This window comes from Pseudopodoces humilis, chromosome 21, assembly GCF_049639895.1.
Source record: "Pseudopodoces humilis isolate 2021_Gansu_Grassland_sample_001 chromosome 21, ASM4963989v1, whole genome shotgun sequence".
NCBI classification, from domain to species: domain Eukaryota; kingdom Metazoa; phylum Chordata; class Aves; order Passeriformes; family Paridae; genus Pseudopodoces; species Pseudopodoces humilis.
Window position 1 is genome coordinate 6,242,323 of NC_142220.1, and position 15,149 is coordinate 6,257,471.

The following is a 15,149-nucleotide window of genomic DNA, read 5'->3' on the forward strand; positions in this document are numbered from 1 at the left end:
TTGGAGATCAGGAGTAGCAAGAAGGTTGTCTCTGTCACTCCAAGAAAGCGAGAGATGATGATGAAAGCTGGGATCATCACAGCCCTCAGAGCCACCCTGGAGCTCAGGCTCTGTGAACAGGGATCCCTGGTGCTGCAGGGCAGGCAGTGCCACAGTACATGTAGTGACAGTCATTGGCCTGACCCCGCACCAGCCAAGGGTCCCACAGCCCCCTCAGAGCCTTTGCCCCACAGCTTTCTCCCACCAAAGTGTCCAGAGCAGGATGTATAGGCCATCCAGAGCATCAATCCTGCAGTGCAGGTGTTTGCCCCAGGCACAGCATGGTCACAGCTACCAGCACTGCTGAGGAGCCACTGTTGGCATTGTCCCAGCTACTGAGGGTTTCCTGCCATCACCCCTGGAGCCCACGTGTCCCTGCTGAAGTGATCTGCCACCCTGGGATGTAGGTGTCCCTGCTGAGCTGTCTCTTTGTTCATGCAGGGGATGTTGTGTTCCTGAGGTTGTGCCTGAATGCTCAGCCCTGACCCCAGCATGTGGAGTGGCACAGAGCCAGCTCCATCACTGGGTTCAAGTCAAGTCCTCCTAAAATAGTTCCCCAGTTGCAGTTTTCCTGCAGCAGTGTTTCCCTGAGCCCATCCTCACTGCTGGTTTCAGGGCTGTGCCAGAGCCTGGGTGTCATAGGGGACCAGGGATGTTCAGCAGCTGGGGACGATGATGTCCTGGGATAGTCAGGTGGTGCCTGTGCTCCAAGCACACTTTTTCCCAGCAGTACTGTCCGTGCCCATTGGGATGGATCTAGAGTGGGCCCAGGGCACTGGTGATGCCTCACACCTTTCTCTGCCCTGGCTCCCCCCTCAGATGCTCAATGCCATCTGCAGGTGTTTCCCTGTGCTTCTTCTTGGGAGCAATCCAGGATGATGGGTACCAGGACAATAGGTTCCAGGGAGCTCATTCCAGCCATGAGAAAACTGATGCCAGAATCCATGGCACTGCTTGATATTTTGCTAGTACTTATAAATTGCATTAATTAGAGGATGTATGAATTGAAAATGTAGAAAATTATTTGCTCTATTAATATCTGGTCAGAATTTAAATAAAATGCCCCTCAACTTCTCCCACTTTCCTGGCCCACTCAGCAACTGTGTCACTGGGAAGACAGGCTGAGCTGTGTCCATGTTCCTGCCTTTTGGGGCACTTTGATTTTGAGAATAGCCATAGAGACTCCCAAAAGCAAGGCCCCCATGAGGTGCTGCATCCAACCCAGGCTGTATCAGTGCTACATCCATCCCTGTGCTGGGCTGCCAGGGGACACCATGCAAGGGACAGCAAAGCCAGAGCATGCTGGAGGTGCTCTGCAGCAATCCCCTTGCCTCTATCCTGGCCATGCACCTTCCTGCAGCCATGCATTACTCAGCTGCTGGGCCAGGAAGTGAATCCCTGGTGGGATGGGCAGGAAATAGTTAAGCAAGTGGGGTGAAATGGCCCATGCTGGCTTGGCAGGTCCTGGACCCCAGAGTCACCCTCCGGTGTGGGCACCGTGGTTGTCACCAACTCCAGGCGAGCCTGGGGGAGAGGAACACCAGGCAGGGCTGAGGACAAGATGCTCCAGCCCAAGGAAAATGCCTCCCCTTGGTCCTCTCTGTAGGCCCTGTCTGGTGTCCTGTGGATGCTACCTGGTGTCCTGTGGCTGATGTCCTTTCTCAGTTCCCATGTCAGTCCCACATGGCAAGGCTGACCATTTGTGCCATGCCCTGGATGCACATGTGGTGTGCCAATAACCTGGTGCTGCCAGAAGCCTGGGGATGCAGCTGTGTCCCCATGGGCCAGCAGTGGTACCCAGCAGCCAAGCAGGAATGCTGCAATGGTGCCTGCAAACCCACACCTCCAACACCACCACCATATGACCTCAGTCATGCCCAAAAACCTCCCCTGCTCTCTTCCCACTCCAGACTGTCGTCTGGAGCATCTGAGTGCTAATGAGTGCCAACACATCCCCCTTGCAGCAGCTGCCTGGGATAAAGGCAGGGCCTGTGAATCAGCATCACTTTTGTGAGCAATGCTCCTTCAGTGGAGTAGCTGGGGCTGTCCAGCTCAAGGATGGAGTGTCCATACCATGCCTGGACCACTGGCATGGCCCATTGGCGTTTCCCCATTCCCTACACACCATCTCTTACACTGTCAGGAACAAGGAAACATGCATCCAAGCTAAACCCAGGGGACTGGTTTTGCTGGGAAGCCCCATTTAACACAGGCACAGGGCAGTTTGGGGTTTGTGGCTTGCAGCATTACAGGACAACCATCCCTGGGATCACTGGTTCCCTGATGGGGACATGCTGCCATCCACTGCAGGACCTGCCCTGTGTCTGGTTGCTCTGGTGCCACAGGCAGGGACAAGGGACAGTGTTTGCTTGTTGGCAGCAGCGGGTAGGGGAAACCTTCTGCCTGTCTGGGTTTCTGTTTGGGAGGGTATTTAAGGGTGTTCTCTAGGGTGTGCCAGCCCTGGCCTCCACCCTGCTTTCACAAGCGCCCTCTCCGAAAGGAGCTTGTTGTTCTCGGTTGTGGAGTGTAATGAGCACCATGAGGTTTCCCCATGGAAGTTCTGATGGGCAGAGCAGCCACAGGGCAAGCTGAGCTCTGAGGAGCTGGGGACAGCCACGTTCCTGTCTCACGCTCCATCATGCCCAGTGGGATGCAGCAACCCAGCTGGAGAGAGGGGGTGGAATGGGGGAAACATCTCTTTGGCCAGGGCTTTGGATGTTGCGTCCTCCCAGGGCTGTGGCCCCACGCTTTGTGGGACAAAACTGGTTGGAAACCATGGACCAAGCCTCAAGGAACACACATGAGATCCAAATGCAGGTGCTTGTTCTGGGGCTTTGATGCCCCATGTCCACAGACCACCCTCCTCATCCCACAGAGCCCATCTCTTTGGCTCTGCCACACTGCATTGATGCTCAGTTTCGGTTTCTTCCTGTGTCACAGAGGTAAATACATTGATCTCAGGGCTTGGTGAACCCAAATGGCATTTTTGGGCTTAGTTGTAGCTATGCAGGAACACGTCTCATAGCACTTGGGTACTGTCATGTCACTTTTCATTGGCTCTTTTAAGGAAAGACAAGTTGGGAGAAAGGATCTCTGTCAGCATCAGCTCAACATCAGCAGCTGCTTGGGTGCTTCTAGGCAAAAAGGCAAAAGCTAGGGAGTGTGCATGCCCGGGATGCCTAAACCTCTGAAATACCCTTCATACCCCAGTGCCTGGCCTGCTAAAGTCTCCAGTGGGTGCCAAGCCAATAGATCCACTTCTCTTTGTCATCTGCTGGGATAAACTGGTTCCCATTGCACTGGAGTGGCCCTGGAGCGAGCTGTGGCAAATCTCTTCTGTCCTGCACCCAGCACAGGCCCAAAGGCACACATGGGGCTGGGGACTGGTTCATGGTGGGCAGCTGGTGCTCTGGCAGTTATCCAGAGAAGGGGCAGAAGACTTGGATGAGGTTCACATGTGCATGAGGAAGAGTGAATTTAGTGATCACAGCCTCACCCGAGAACTGGCCTGGGGGTGCAGGTCCTGCTGGCAGCACTGGATCCCTGTGGGTCCTATCCTGCTCTCCCAGACCCCGTCCCAGCAGAGGGAGCTGTGACATCGCTTTCCCTGCTGGGACACCAGCCCTGGGCTTTGGAAAGGGACCAAAGAAAACAATGCTGGGGCCAGGGTAGTGCAGCCTTCGTGGAGAACTCACTCAGTACGTCTGATCACTCACCCTTTTGCCTTTACATTGAGCCAAGAGTTATTCAGAACTTGTAATTTCGAATATAAATGCATTGTTAGGTCTTAAAAAATGCTTTAAAAATAAGAATCAGTTGACATCTGTGCAGAAAGGTCTCAGACCCTCAGTACAGTGACAGTGTTTAGGGGATGCCAGAGCATCTCTGTGTGCAGTGGCACAAGATTGGGACCCCACACTCTCCTGGTGGGGATTCACCCACTCAGGGAGCAGCAGGGCAGAGAAACACCTGAGTATTTCTAACTTGCAAAGAGAAATTTTCCTCCCCTACACCCACACACCCAGGGCAAGCACAGGCACAGAACAGCACAGCTGCTTCACACCAAGCAAATCCCCATCTTCCAACCAGCATAACCACAGCCTCTGCAGCTCCAAAGGGACTAAGTGTGGTCCAAATCCCAGCCTGGACTAGGATGAGCTCACTCAGGTCATTCTTTATCGTTTGCATCCCTGAGATAAAGCAGATAAGCAACGTCAGTAAAGAGTGCAGCATTTTTCTGATCTGGCAGTCTGCATCACAGCCTAAACAGGCACTTTGCCAACAACCCATGGCACAGGCTGCTGACTCTCCCTCAACAGGATATGTCACTGGACATCCTGCTGCTGCACCCCAGAAACTCCTGCCACCCAGGAGTCATTCATAGATCACATGAAAAATGGCACAGTGGAGCTTGGAGTGCACTTCATCAGTGGGATGCGTCTGTGGAAACACTTGACACTGTGGTTCAGAGCTGTGCTTTAGGCACTGCTGCATCAGGGATGCTCAGAAGAGGCTCTGGGCTGCAGCCTGCTGCTGTGCTCAGTCCTGGGAAATTGCTGGATTTCAGAGATGAGGTTGTTTGCACAAAAAGTGCTGATACAGCTCAGTGCCCTGGAGAGATGGGACAGAAACATGTCTGTGAAACAAACATTTGACCACTGGAAGGCAACTACCAATGTGTTTGAAGCATCATCTTCATTTTGGATTTTGCCCTCAAAACAGCACAGGCTGGACTCACAGGCTTGTTGGGCACCAGCTGGCCAAAGTCAGGGCTGGCACATCTCAAACTGATACCACAGTCATCAGAACTCCCCTCCGAAAACATAGCACCAGACAAGATGATGCTTCTCACCAAATGAGAACTAGGAGAGAGAGCAGAATTCCCAAACCCTCTGCTCCTTAAACCCAAACCCCAAAACAGCCACTTGATCAGGGAAAAATGGATTGTAATTATTTATTTTGGGTCCCTTTGAAAATATCACGTTATCTCCTTCCGTTCATGGCTTGGTGTGGTCTCACAGCCTGTGACAGCAGCATCCCAGCCATCTGTGCAGCTCACTCCTTCCTCCAGTGAGTGGGAGACCATGATCCCTTGAAGGTTGGCGGGTTAGAGCTGCCTGGTCCAATCTCAGCTGTTGTCCCTCCATGCCAGGAACTGCCCAGGAGCATCGCACAGACAGGGAGCAGAGTGAGGGAGCAGTCCTGTGGGACTGGTGGGGATGGCTGTAGCTTTCAGCTGCCCCAGGAAGGGAGTCTCTGGCTTGTGTTTTCTGGCAACTTAGAACTGGGTTTGTTTCTCGAGCATAAAAATAAAATTAAAAAAAAAAAAAAACCCACAAAAAAAACCCCCAACCAAAAAAACCTCAAAAAGATGCTGCTGCTATCTGCAAAGGGAAAGAAAAAAATCCATCAGCACCCTGAGGATCCAGGAACAAACTGTACTGTAAAAGCAGCACACAGATGTCTGAAGGCCAAACACAGTGAATTGTGGTGGCAGTGCATGTTGCCTTCCCTTCACCTCTCTGACAGGTACCCTGTCCTTTAACCCTACCAACCAAACCCTGGAAATACCGTAAAACAGCAACAACTCCAACCCACATATGCAGTCTCCAGAGGACTGAGTAAGATCTCAGGCATTTGGGAAAGGGTTCCCAATGCCACCAGGCACTGCCGTCAGCCTGCTCCCACTGGGAATTGCGGTTGATTTCCTAATGTCTTGAAAAGGTGAAGAGTCAAGACAAGCGTGAGTGTGGTTGAAAATCTCAGCTGCATGGACTGAGAAGCATCAGACCACAGAGCAGTCTGCATTCAAATGGATTATGAAACGAAACACGGGCTTCATGTCCTGCCCAGTTACATTAAGATTGTTGAGTAATGAACTAACACTATTGCTACCTCTCCAAACTCATCCTTTCCACACGAGCAGGAATGTGCCCGCACACAGAAGTGCTGAGGTTACCTGGACTCCTACTCTTCCAAAGCAGGTTGAAAACAAGACTTTACATTATCCACATCTCCACCTGCTGAAGGGTTTAACCTCTCAGACACCTCATCTCCTACTTACAGTTCAGTGTCTACAATGACGTCTGGCTTCTCCAGCGTTTGTCGTCTCCTCTGGATGGCATCCACAATCTTTTTCCTGGGGCCCAGTGGGATATTGATGCTCTTCAGGTCATTGTCTGAACACAGCATGAGGGCCTCCAAGTCAATCTTTTCCTTCTTCAGGATGGAGATGAACTCAAACATGTGCAGGGAAGCCAGAAAAGTTTCCAAGGGGCTGGTGTCTGGTTCGTCGTCATCGTCTAAGCCCAGCTCCACCTCATCCCAGGGCAGCTCCTCTGCGTTCCTCTCCTGCAGGCTGTTGGCACTGCCAATGCTGTCATTGAGACTTGGCGAGCGCTGCAGGCGGCTCTGCAGTTTGACCCCCATCCCATCGCTGCTGTCCTCCCCCAGCGCTCCCCCGTCCTCCCGGCCGATCCCGAAGAGCCCGCTGCTGACATAGTTGCGCCGGAACACCATGGTGCCCAGCCCGGGGCGGTTGAACAAGGAGTCGTGTCCAGAGTCGGTGCTGACCTCCGAGTGGGCTGAGTCCATGTGCAAACCTGGGTCGCTTATGGCACGGGAGACAGTGTCTTCATCCGTAAGGAACATGTCTCGGATATTGCGGCGAGTCCACTCCTTGGGGCTGGCGTACGTGCCCTGCTTCACAAACATGACGTCATTTCCCAGCTGCAGACCAGACAGAGACCGCACGCTTTTCCTTCCATCTTCGTAGATCTTGAATGTCCCGTCCACCTGCTTCTTCTTCTCTAATTTCTTTTGTATTTTCGTCTTTCCCTTGGCTGTGCCATGGATGGTGGCTTGTGAGTATGGCAGGGAAGTCACCATAGACATGTGCTGGAACTTCTTGCTTAAGGTGCTGCTTGAATAGCTGGAAAAGCTCATGGTATCCGAATTATCTGACATCTCCTTTCTGTACCGTTTCTCCATCCTTTCGTGGTGCTTCTTCTGCAGCTTCACGCAGTCCTTAATCCTCCGCTCGGCGTCCCGAAAGGCCTTGTCCTTCAGTTTGCTCACCAGCTTGGGGTTGAGGCTGCTCTGCTTGGCAGCAATCGAGTCCAGGTACCGCACACACTCCATGTGCCCCTTCATGGCTGCCATGTCCAGGGGGGTGTGGTAGTCATTGTCCAGGCACCAGATGTTGGCCCCAAAGGAGATGAGGAAGGAGAGGCAGTTCAAGTGGCCGTTGGCTGCTGCCAGGTGGAGAGGGGTGTTCCCCCAGATGTCACATTTGTCTGGATCGCCCCTAGGCAGCAAGAAAATCAACTGGTTAGCATGCAGGGATTGATGGCAGACTCCACTGAGATATTCCCAGCTGTGCAGGGGCAAATCAGCACCATGAATTGTTGACTCCTTGAAATATCAAGCTACGCACCTCTGGTTCCTGCAACTCAATTTTAATGGGGTCTTCTGGAGGGGTGTACTACTGAAATGGAATCATATGCCTCACATGCAAGTCTGTGGCAATGTGACTTGAATTTAGGTATCACGAAAAATGTGTTCCCACATCAAACCAACTTCTGGAGAAAGGCAAGTAAGGTTCTGAATAGCCCAGAACTGAGATATGGGTCTGATTCCAGCTCAGACCTTAAGCTTGTTATAAAATTTCAAATCTCAAATATCCCTTTAAATTCTAGTCAAATTCCACCTTCAGATCATGGCTTCATTCAGACTCCTGGCAGGGGGGCATGCCAAAATGCCCCTCCGTATGCCACATCCTGGGTTGGACACCTTGGGATCCCACCGTATCTCAAGGTAACCCTCAGGTAACCCTCAGTATGGTTCTGAAACCCCCCAGCTGCTGTACCTTCCCACCCACCTGTTCCTTGGCACCTGGGGAAATCTGTGGCACAAAGGGGGATGTTGGCAGGAGAGAATAAGAGTGATTTTGCTGTCATTGGCCTTGGCACTGGGGTTTTGTGGGGGATTTTGCTGTACCATGCTTGGTCCTGATAGCACGGCTGGAAGCACGTTGGTATTAACACATCCTGAGAATCCAGTTTCAGAGAAAGTGGAGATTAGGTTTCTGCAGTACTCAAGAGCTGGACACTGCCAGTAGCATCTCCATTCGCACTGTGCCAGCCCCTGCCCCAGCAAGCTGCTGGCAGGACACAACCATTTGTTCACATCTCCTGCCTCCCGTGCCAGGATGAACACAAACCTGGGATTCAAGGGAAGTCTGTCCTCCTGACATTCCTCTGTATTTGTGCTCAGGTGAAACGAGAGAGAGTTCACACCCCTGCTGGCACCAGCCCTCTCCTGAGCATGTGTGCTAATGATATGCAGCCAGCAGCAGTATCTGTCAACAGGGCTCTCTCCCTCCGTGCACATGGATATGGCAAAGCCTTTTATTAAGGCTGGCCAGCTCCACCACCCTTAGGAGCAACTCCTCATGGGCAGCAGGGCTCAGCACAGCTCCTGCTGTTCCCACACCACACTTTCAGGGAGTTCCAGAGGAACCCAGCACTGTTCCTCCTCCACACAGACCTCAGCTCCAATCCATGGTGACACCAGGAGTGCAGAAAGAAAATCACAGAATATAGAGAACTGAAAGTGACCTCAAGGTCACATTAAGGATCATCAGGTCCAACTCCTTAAACACACACTTGAGACCTTCAGCAAGGGCTAATTAACTCCTTGCTGCTTTAGGGTCTGTGTTGAAGAGAGCTGGGAGCAGCAGAGCCCAGAACTCTACCCCAAATCCCATGTGCTCTGAGCTATGGCTTGTCTGACTTCAAAGAGTCCAAAAACTTCTCCAGGGAAAGAGCAGGAGATCACAGGAGCAGAGGGACTTCTTTGCCCTGCTGCTTTGCACCTTCATCACTTTGTGCCAATGCACAAACCCCAGAAACAGCCTCATCCAGCACATTCATCCCCACACAGGGACCCCACTGACTGCTTGGAACACTGTCCAAGGGGCAGCAGAGACAGAGAGGAACTGCCCAGTCAGTCTAATGCCAAGTTTGCAATCCTCAGGCTTTAGAGAAGCAATTAAGCCTGTCTAGAGGTTAAGCTGGAGATTATTTGCATCCAGAGCATGAACTTCCTAACTTCACTCACTGTGTGAGGTGCACACAGCTTTCTCTGTGGGAGCATGAACAGAAACTCCATCATAAACATGTTTTCACTAAATTTACAGAAACATAGTAAGTACAGCCTTGAGCTCATTGGCAAATCCAGCAAGTTAATCAAAAGGTTTGGAACTCTGTAAGGTGGCAAAAAACCATGAACCCTTCAGGACTTCTGAGCCAGAGCCTTTGACATCTCTCATAGAAGGAGATAAAGGTTTCAAAGATGGGTGATGAGGAGGGGAAAGGCAGGAGATCACAGGGCTGAGGAGCCATGAAGCCAAGAAAAGGAGAGGAGGGATTTGGCAATGCCGAGTTTCCAGGAGCAGTAAGTCCCAGCCCTTGCCTCTACCCTCGTAGTGACATGTCCAGGCTGGGAAATGCATGGGGAGGATAAATATTTGATGAATTGCAAGAGAGGAGTAAATTATTGATGGAGCTGGATTTAAAGAGCCAGTGAACCTGTTCCACATGAAACTGCTGGTGCTGGTGGAGAGACTCCAGTGCATGAAGGGCTGTTGGTTTGTTTTGTGTGCTCTGAAAGGGCACTTGTGTGCCTGGCATGTGTGGGCAGGTGAGCCAGGGCACCCCAAGGGTCCTAATGTGTGTGTGGACTCATGATGTGGGCAGTGACTGAGCAGTGGACTCACTGGAAACAGTCTTGCTTCCTAAACCAAGTGTGTGGATGCTTAATCCATCAAGTACCTTTTGGAGCCTATTCTCAGATCTGTCTGGTTCAGGGGGCAAAGCCAGGGAGGTCCTAGCGATTTCATATGTGAAAGTCTACTTTCCTCAGAGAGTGATGGGAAAGAACATCAAAACCAGCTTTCCCTGGTCATTTCCACTGTCTAGAAACAAGAGTATTAGATCAAAACTAGATATTTCAGGCCCTCTTCTCTATAAATGTCTGCCTCAGGCACTAAAAATGCATCAGAAGGAAAGAAGAAAGGTGACTTGCAAAGCAGAGATGTTTGATTCAACTCAGATAATAAACATGAGGCCCTCCCTCTGGCAGGTGTCTGTCTGAGCAAATCTTCACCTCTGGGGTGCTGCACATTAGGAGATGCTGACTGCAGGGTCCACTAAGTAGGAACATATTTTAATAACAGGTGTAAAGCGCAGCACTTCTCAAAGCACTTCAAAGCATTTTTGAGCACTTAGTCAACTCCTGTAATAATCATTATTAAAACACTGTTAATTGGGCCCCTTAGGTGGACATGTGCATCTCTTGAGTCACTGTGTTTGCACCATGACATGCATGCTCACTCCCTTCCTGCTGGTTTTTCCCCTCTGCTTCTCCCATAGGATCCCAATTAGCCGGGGAATCCAGTGGCACTTACATATGTTCTTCCCTGGCTGCGTGTGTGAAGTTCCTCCGATAACAAAGGGCTGGCTCACCCTTGGCTCATGGGTGTGTGTGAGGAATTGGGCCCTCACACTAGGAGCCAACTGGGTGCAGTTGGCATGAAATGGTTTTGGATTGAGGAAGAGTGAAAAAAGGTAATTTATGGCTTGAGGCACAATCCTTACTACCTTCAGCATAGTTAGTCAGGGCCATGACCCAAGCAAAGCCTAGAAAAGAGCAGAAAAGATGAGGTTTTGGGCTCAGAGCAGAGCTTTGGGTTCTGTATACCAAGTTTTTCCCAGGTGGTGATAACCCAAGCATTCAGCTGTCCTCCAGGTTCAAATCCCCAAAAATCCAGCAGGGATGCTATAGATGAGGGTCATGCCAGGGCTCTCTGCCTCTTGTTCCCGCAGAAAGCTGGGCTGGCAGTCCCTGTGCCGGGTGACTGTTGGTGCTGGGGCAGTGCCTGGGGCCACATCTCCTGGTTCAGCACCTCACCGTGCCCAGGGCTCACCCCCACTCCCAGCAGACAGCTCAGGTGCCGGAAGCCACCAAGCTGCAAGAGTGCCCCACCCTGCTCCTTCACCATCCTGGCAGGTTGTCACCCAGGGAAGGTCCCCACCAACACAGCCAGGCTGCCCCGGCTCCCACGTGGCCTCCAGCCCTGTGGCGTGCAGAGGATGTACATCACCTTCACGTGCCTTTGCTGCAACCTCCGCTGCAACCCTGCCCCAGCTGGGGTGATGTGACACCCTCGAGCAGCCTGGCTGATGTCAGGAGCCACCAGCACCCCCAAACCACAGCTGACCCACTTGTCCCCTCTGCCACTGACATCCAAAGTATCTGTGCCCCCAGTTTTTGTAAGCAGGGAAAATAAGGACCAGCTCTGCTGGGTGACAAAGCTGAGTGAGGACCTGCAGACACATCCTCACTTCTCCTGCTGTCCACTCCAAGGAAATCCTGGCTGGTCCCAGACAAGGCCCCCAGACTTGCCTATAACTGGAGCTGGACTGGTGCCCACCACTGCCACAGCAGCGCCTAACAAACCACTCTGAAGAATTAGTGTTTCTGAAAAGCTGCAATGCTAAATGCCAGCTTGCCTGCCTCTTCCCAGCCGTCATGTTAATTGAGTTTGTTTTCCTCACTGGAGCCTGGCCAGGAGGAAGAAAAAGGCTTTTTGTGTAGCAAACAAGAAGGATGAGCCACTGCTGATCCCTCCATCCCAAACCCTCTCTCTGTCCATTGCAGAAGGGGCACAGAGGCACAGACACATCACCAGCTGGTCAGGGCAGCTCAGTAAACCTGCTCCGTTACCCCTTCCATGTGGTTGGGGCAACAAGCTTCCCTCAAGGATCTACCAAAGGATTTCTTTCCCCCTCCTTGTTTCAGCCTGACACCATAATCTGCTGAACACATGTGGATGAGGCTCCTTCACTGATGACAGAGCCTAGATGTGTCCATCAGCCTGGCAGGACATTAGAGCCATGATTTTGGCCCCAGGAGCCCCCTCCCACAGCCCTGCTTTCTCAGGGTTCCTCTGGCCACCCTCACTAGGGCAGTCCATAACAGTCTGGCCCTAGCACTCAATGTCCCAGCTTGTTTGGGCACTGGTGCCACTGCCCAGCACTGGCAAGGAGATTTTGGTGTTTCTTGCTGCCCCAGGACTCCCCCATCACCCTCTGTGCTTTGACACCCCTAAGCAACCCAGATGGAGGCTCACCAGGCCCCTCAGAACCTGAAGATGCTTCCCACCCCATCCCTGCATGAAGCCAGCCCAGCCCTAGAGCCTCCATTCCCCCAGACGCTGCTCCATGCCAGTCCCACACTCCCCTGGCTCGTAGTGCAGGGGTCTCTGAACCAAAGGAGGAATATTTTGGCAGCAGAGGCTAAAGAGCAATTCCCTGACATTTTGGGATACTCAGGTGCCCTCCTTCTTGCCTCACAGTGGTTATAGTGCAGGCATAATAGTAACACATATAACACAGCATTAAGTTTCATCTCTGAACAAGGCTTAAATACTGTGGCACATCATCCTGGGCACTGGCAGAAAATTACAGGGTCTGTCCTCAGGCTCTCCTGGCTCTTGCACAATCCCACCTCTCTGGCACCCTTGTCCCCAGGCTGGGGTATTCCTGCCTCTCACAGCCTGAAAGCCAGCTCCAAGGAGCAGGGATGTGCTTTCCTCCATGCCAAACACTCTGCTGGTCTCTCTGTGGCCCCGGGCAAGGATCTGTCACATGGAGATGAATGCACAAATGCAAACACATCCTGCAGTCCCACAGCCACACACCTTGCTCCATCATCCATCATGTAAAGGGCACTGGGCTTTTGCCAGGCTATTTTCCTTGTCAGGAACAAATGTATATTAGGTTGTTAATTAAACAGCAGCCAAGCTGCACTCGAACACGATTTGAGCCCACAAGGACCTTTTAATCCAATGTGAGTTTATAAAAGCAGCCCTTGGGCTTTGTGGAGAGGCAGAAACTGCTGGCTTGGATGGGGGTTGGCTGGGCAGACAGTGGTGCTTCAGGGTGCCCTGTAGTGGGGATGAACAATATGAGGAGATACAGTGATATGAAGAGATTAAAAAGTCAGTCCAAAAGGCATTGTCTTTCTGGAGGGGCATTAATCCACTCCTTGGGCCTTCCAGATTGACTTTTTGGCCATCAAAGAGTCTTTGGAACCATTTTTAACTTCAGGGTGTCATCCTCTGAGCATTCCTCCCATGTCTCTCTGGCCCTGGCTAGCAATTCCTGTCCTGACAGGAGCTCTGGGCAGGTTTTTGCTGGGCACAGTCTTTCCTGGGAGGTACACAGGGAGTCACAGGATGCTCCACTCAGAGCACTGAGTCCCTTCCAGACTCAGAAATAATCTTTTCCTGAACACACTCCTACTGTATCAGGTGCTCAAGGACCTCTCAAAGCCACTCTGTGCACAGCCTTCAGTTCAGGATCTGAAAGGAAATGATTTACAATGAAAGGACAGCAATGGATGGAGGAGCTCTGCTTGTGAGCACAGGAGAGGTATTGGTACTGCACAAGCAAACAGGCGTATCAGGATATGGCAAAAACAGAACAGTGCAGTGGAGATGTGGCTCGTCAGGTACAAGAGCTGCTAACACAGCCCAGGGTGGATGAAAAATCCCTGCATGGGAGCTGACAGGCCCACCAAGCCAAATGTGGAGAAGTAAAGCCCTTCCAAGGAGGTGTGATGTCCATCCAGGCTGCTGACCTCAGTATCATCCCTCAATATTAGAAAGACACAAATCAAAATCAGCACCACCAAGCTCTCAACACAAGGCAGAAGCCACTCCAGCTTTAGATGAGCTGCTGGAGCAGAAGGAAGCTTTGGGATGTGTCCTTGAGTGGTCAGTAAGAAATGCAGAGTCACAGACTTTCCAGAGGGAACTAGGAATCTTGCTTTAGCACAGACCTTATGTTGTTCCCCCAGCACCAAGGTGTATATCCCTCCAGTCTGACAAGTCCCCTTAATCCCACTCCCACCTCTCCACCACATCCACATTTAGGGAGCCAGAAACTTAAGATTCAGCAGCCCAGGGTGAGGTACAGAGAGCCAGACCAGTGTGGAGCAGGCCCTGTGGAGGAGATGGCTTTAAGAAATCTGCTCTTGGAAAACCTGAATTTCCCAGGCTCCAAGTGTACAACAAGCTGTCCAGTGGTCACATACTGAGACCTGCTTTGGGTAAAACAGACAAGTGCTACCCACTGCCAGCTGGCGCTGCACACATCATCCCTCCGTGAGCATTCTTGTGACAGAGGGAGCAGTTATTTCCTCTGTCCCCTCACTTAAAAGGGCTTTTCCATGTCAGCAGCACAATGTGTTTATCTTTACAGGACCTGTAAAAGATCACAAACCACTTGGAAAGGGAAACTCATCCCTAGCCAGGGTGCTGCAAGCAGGCTGGGGGCAGGAGCACTTATAGGGTCAGTGGAGGTGGGAAAACACAGAGCAGTTATCAGGAGTGCTGGATTAGATTCAAAGCACCACAAGCAAAGAAAAGTAACAGCAGGGAGGACAGGAGTAGGGTTCTTATGGACAGAAGCCATGTGTGCCCCATGTGGGGCCCACAGGGCTGCAAGCAGGGAAGGGGGAAGAAGGGGGTCCCAGCTACCCTGTCCTGCAGACCAGCCTGGCCAACACTCACCCTCTGCTCACAATCAGGCGCAGGGCATCCAGGTTGCCGTGGTAGGCGGCCCATAGGGTCGGGGTCATGCCATCCTCATCTGGTGAGTTCAGGTCCTTCTTGGTGGCTTCCTTCAGCAGGTCCAGGTAGCCATCCCGGGCGGCTCGGTGGTACTGGTCATTCATGGTGTGAAGGGGTCCCTGAGCCAGCACATGGGTGCCCAGGGGGTCCAGGGGCAGCTGCCAGGAGGGCCCCGCTCGCCTCGCACAGTTCCGCGTACCAGGACACCTGAGAAGTCCTGGCTGGGGAGGCAGGAGTCGTTCCAAGCCCAGCCAGCCAGGCTCCACAGCGCTTCCCCTGGGTCCTAAGCATCCTCCGGCCCCGGCTGCTCCTTGTAGCACGCACCAGCTCCACGGCACATTAAAAGCTCCAGTTAAGCGGCATCGCTCTGTTGGGCTCAGCACGGGGTGGCACAGCAACAATTCACCAGGTT

At 52.2% G+C, this 15,149-nt stretch overlaps 1 protein-coding gene across 1 annotated transcript; it reads right to left on the bottom strand.

Annotated features, from left to right (window-relative positions):
* Positions 1–5,986: 5,986 nt before the first annotated feature.
* USH1G (USH1 protein network component sans) lies at positions 5,987–15,006 on the bottom strand. Its single transcript, XM_005526738.2, has 2 exons — positions 14,678–15,006; positions 5,987–7,345 (listed from the first exon to the last, which is right to left on the bottom strand). The coding sequence occupies exons 1-2, from the start codon at positions 14,839–14,841 to the stop codon at positions 6,100–6,102; spliced, it is 1,410 nt and encodes a 469-aa protein (XP_005526795.1). The 5' UTR covers positions 14,842–15,006; the 3' UTR covers positions 5,987–6,099.
* Between the last annotated feature and the right edge of the window lie 143 nt (positions 15,007–15,149).

Excerpts from the sequence above, each read along its gene's own strand:
- USH1G (XM_005526738.2), bottom strand. The coding sequence starts at position 14,841 with ATGAATGACCAGTACCACCGAGCCGCCCGGGATGGCTACCTGGACCTG. Across the intron at positions 7,346-14,677 it reads CGCCTGATTGTGAGCAGAGG|GGGCGATCCAGACAAATGTG; the intron begins GTGAGTGTTGGC and ends CTTGCTGCCTAG.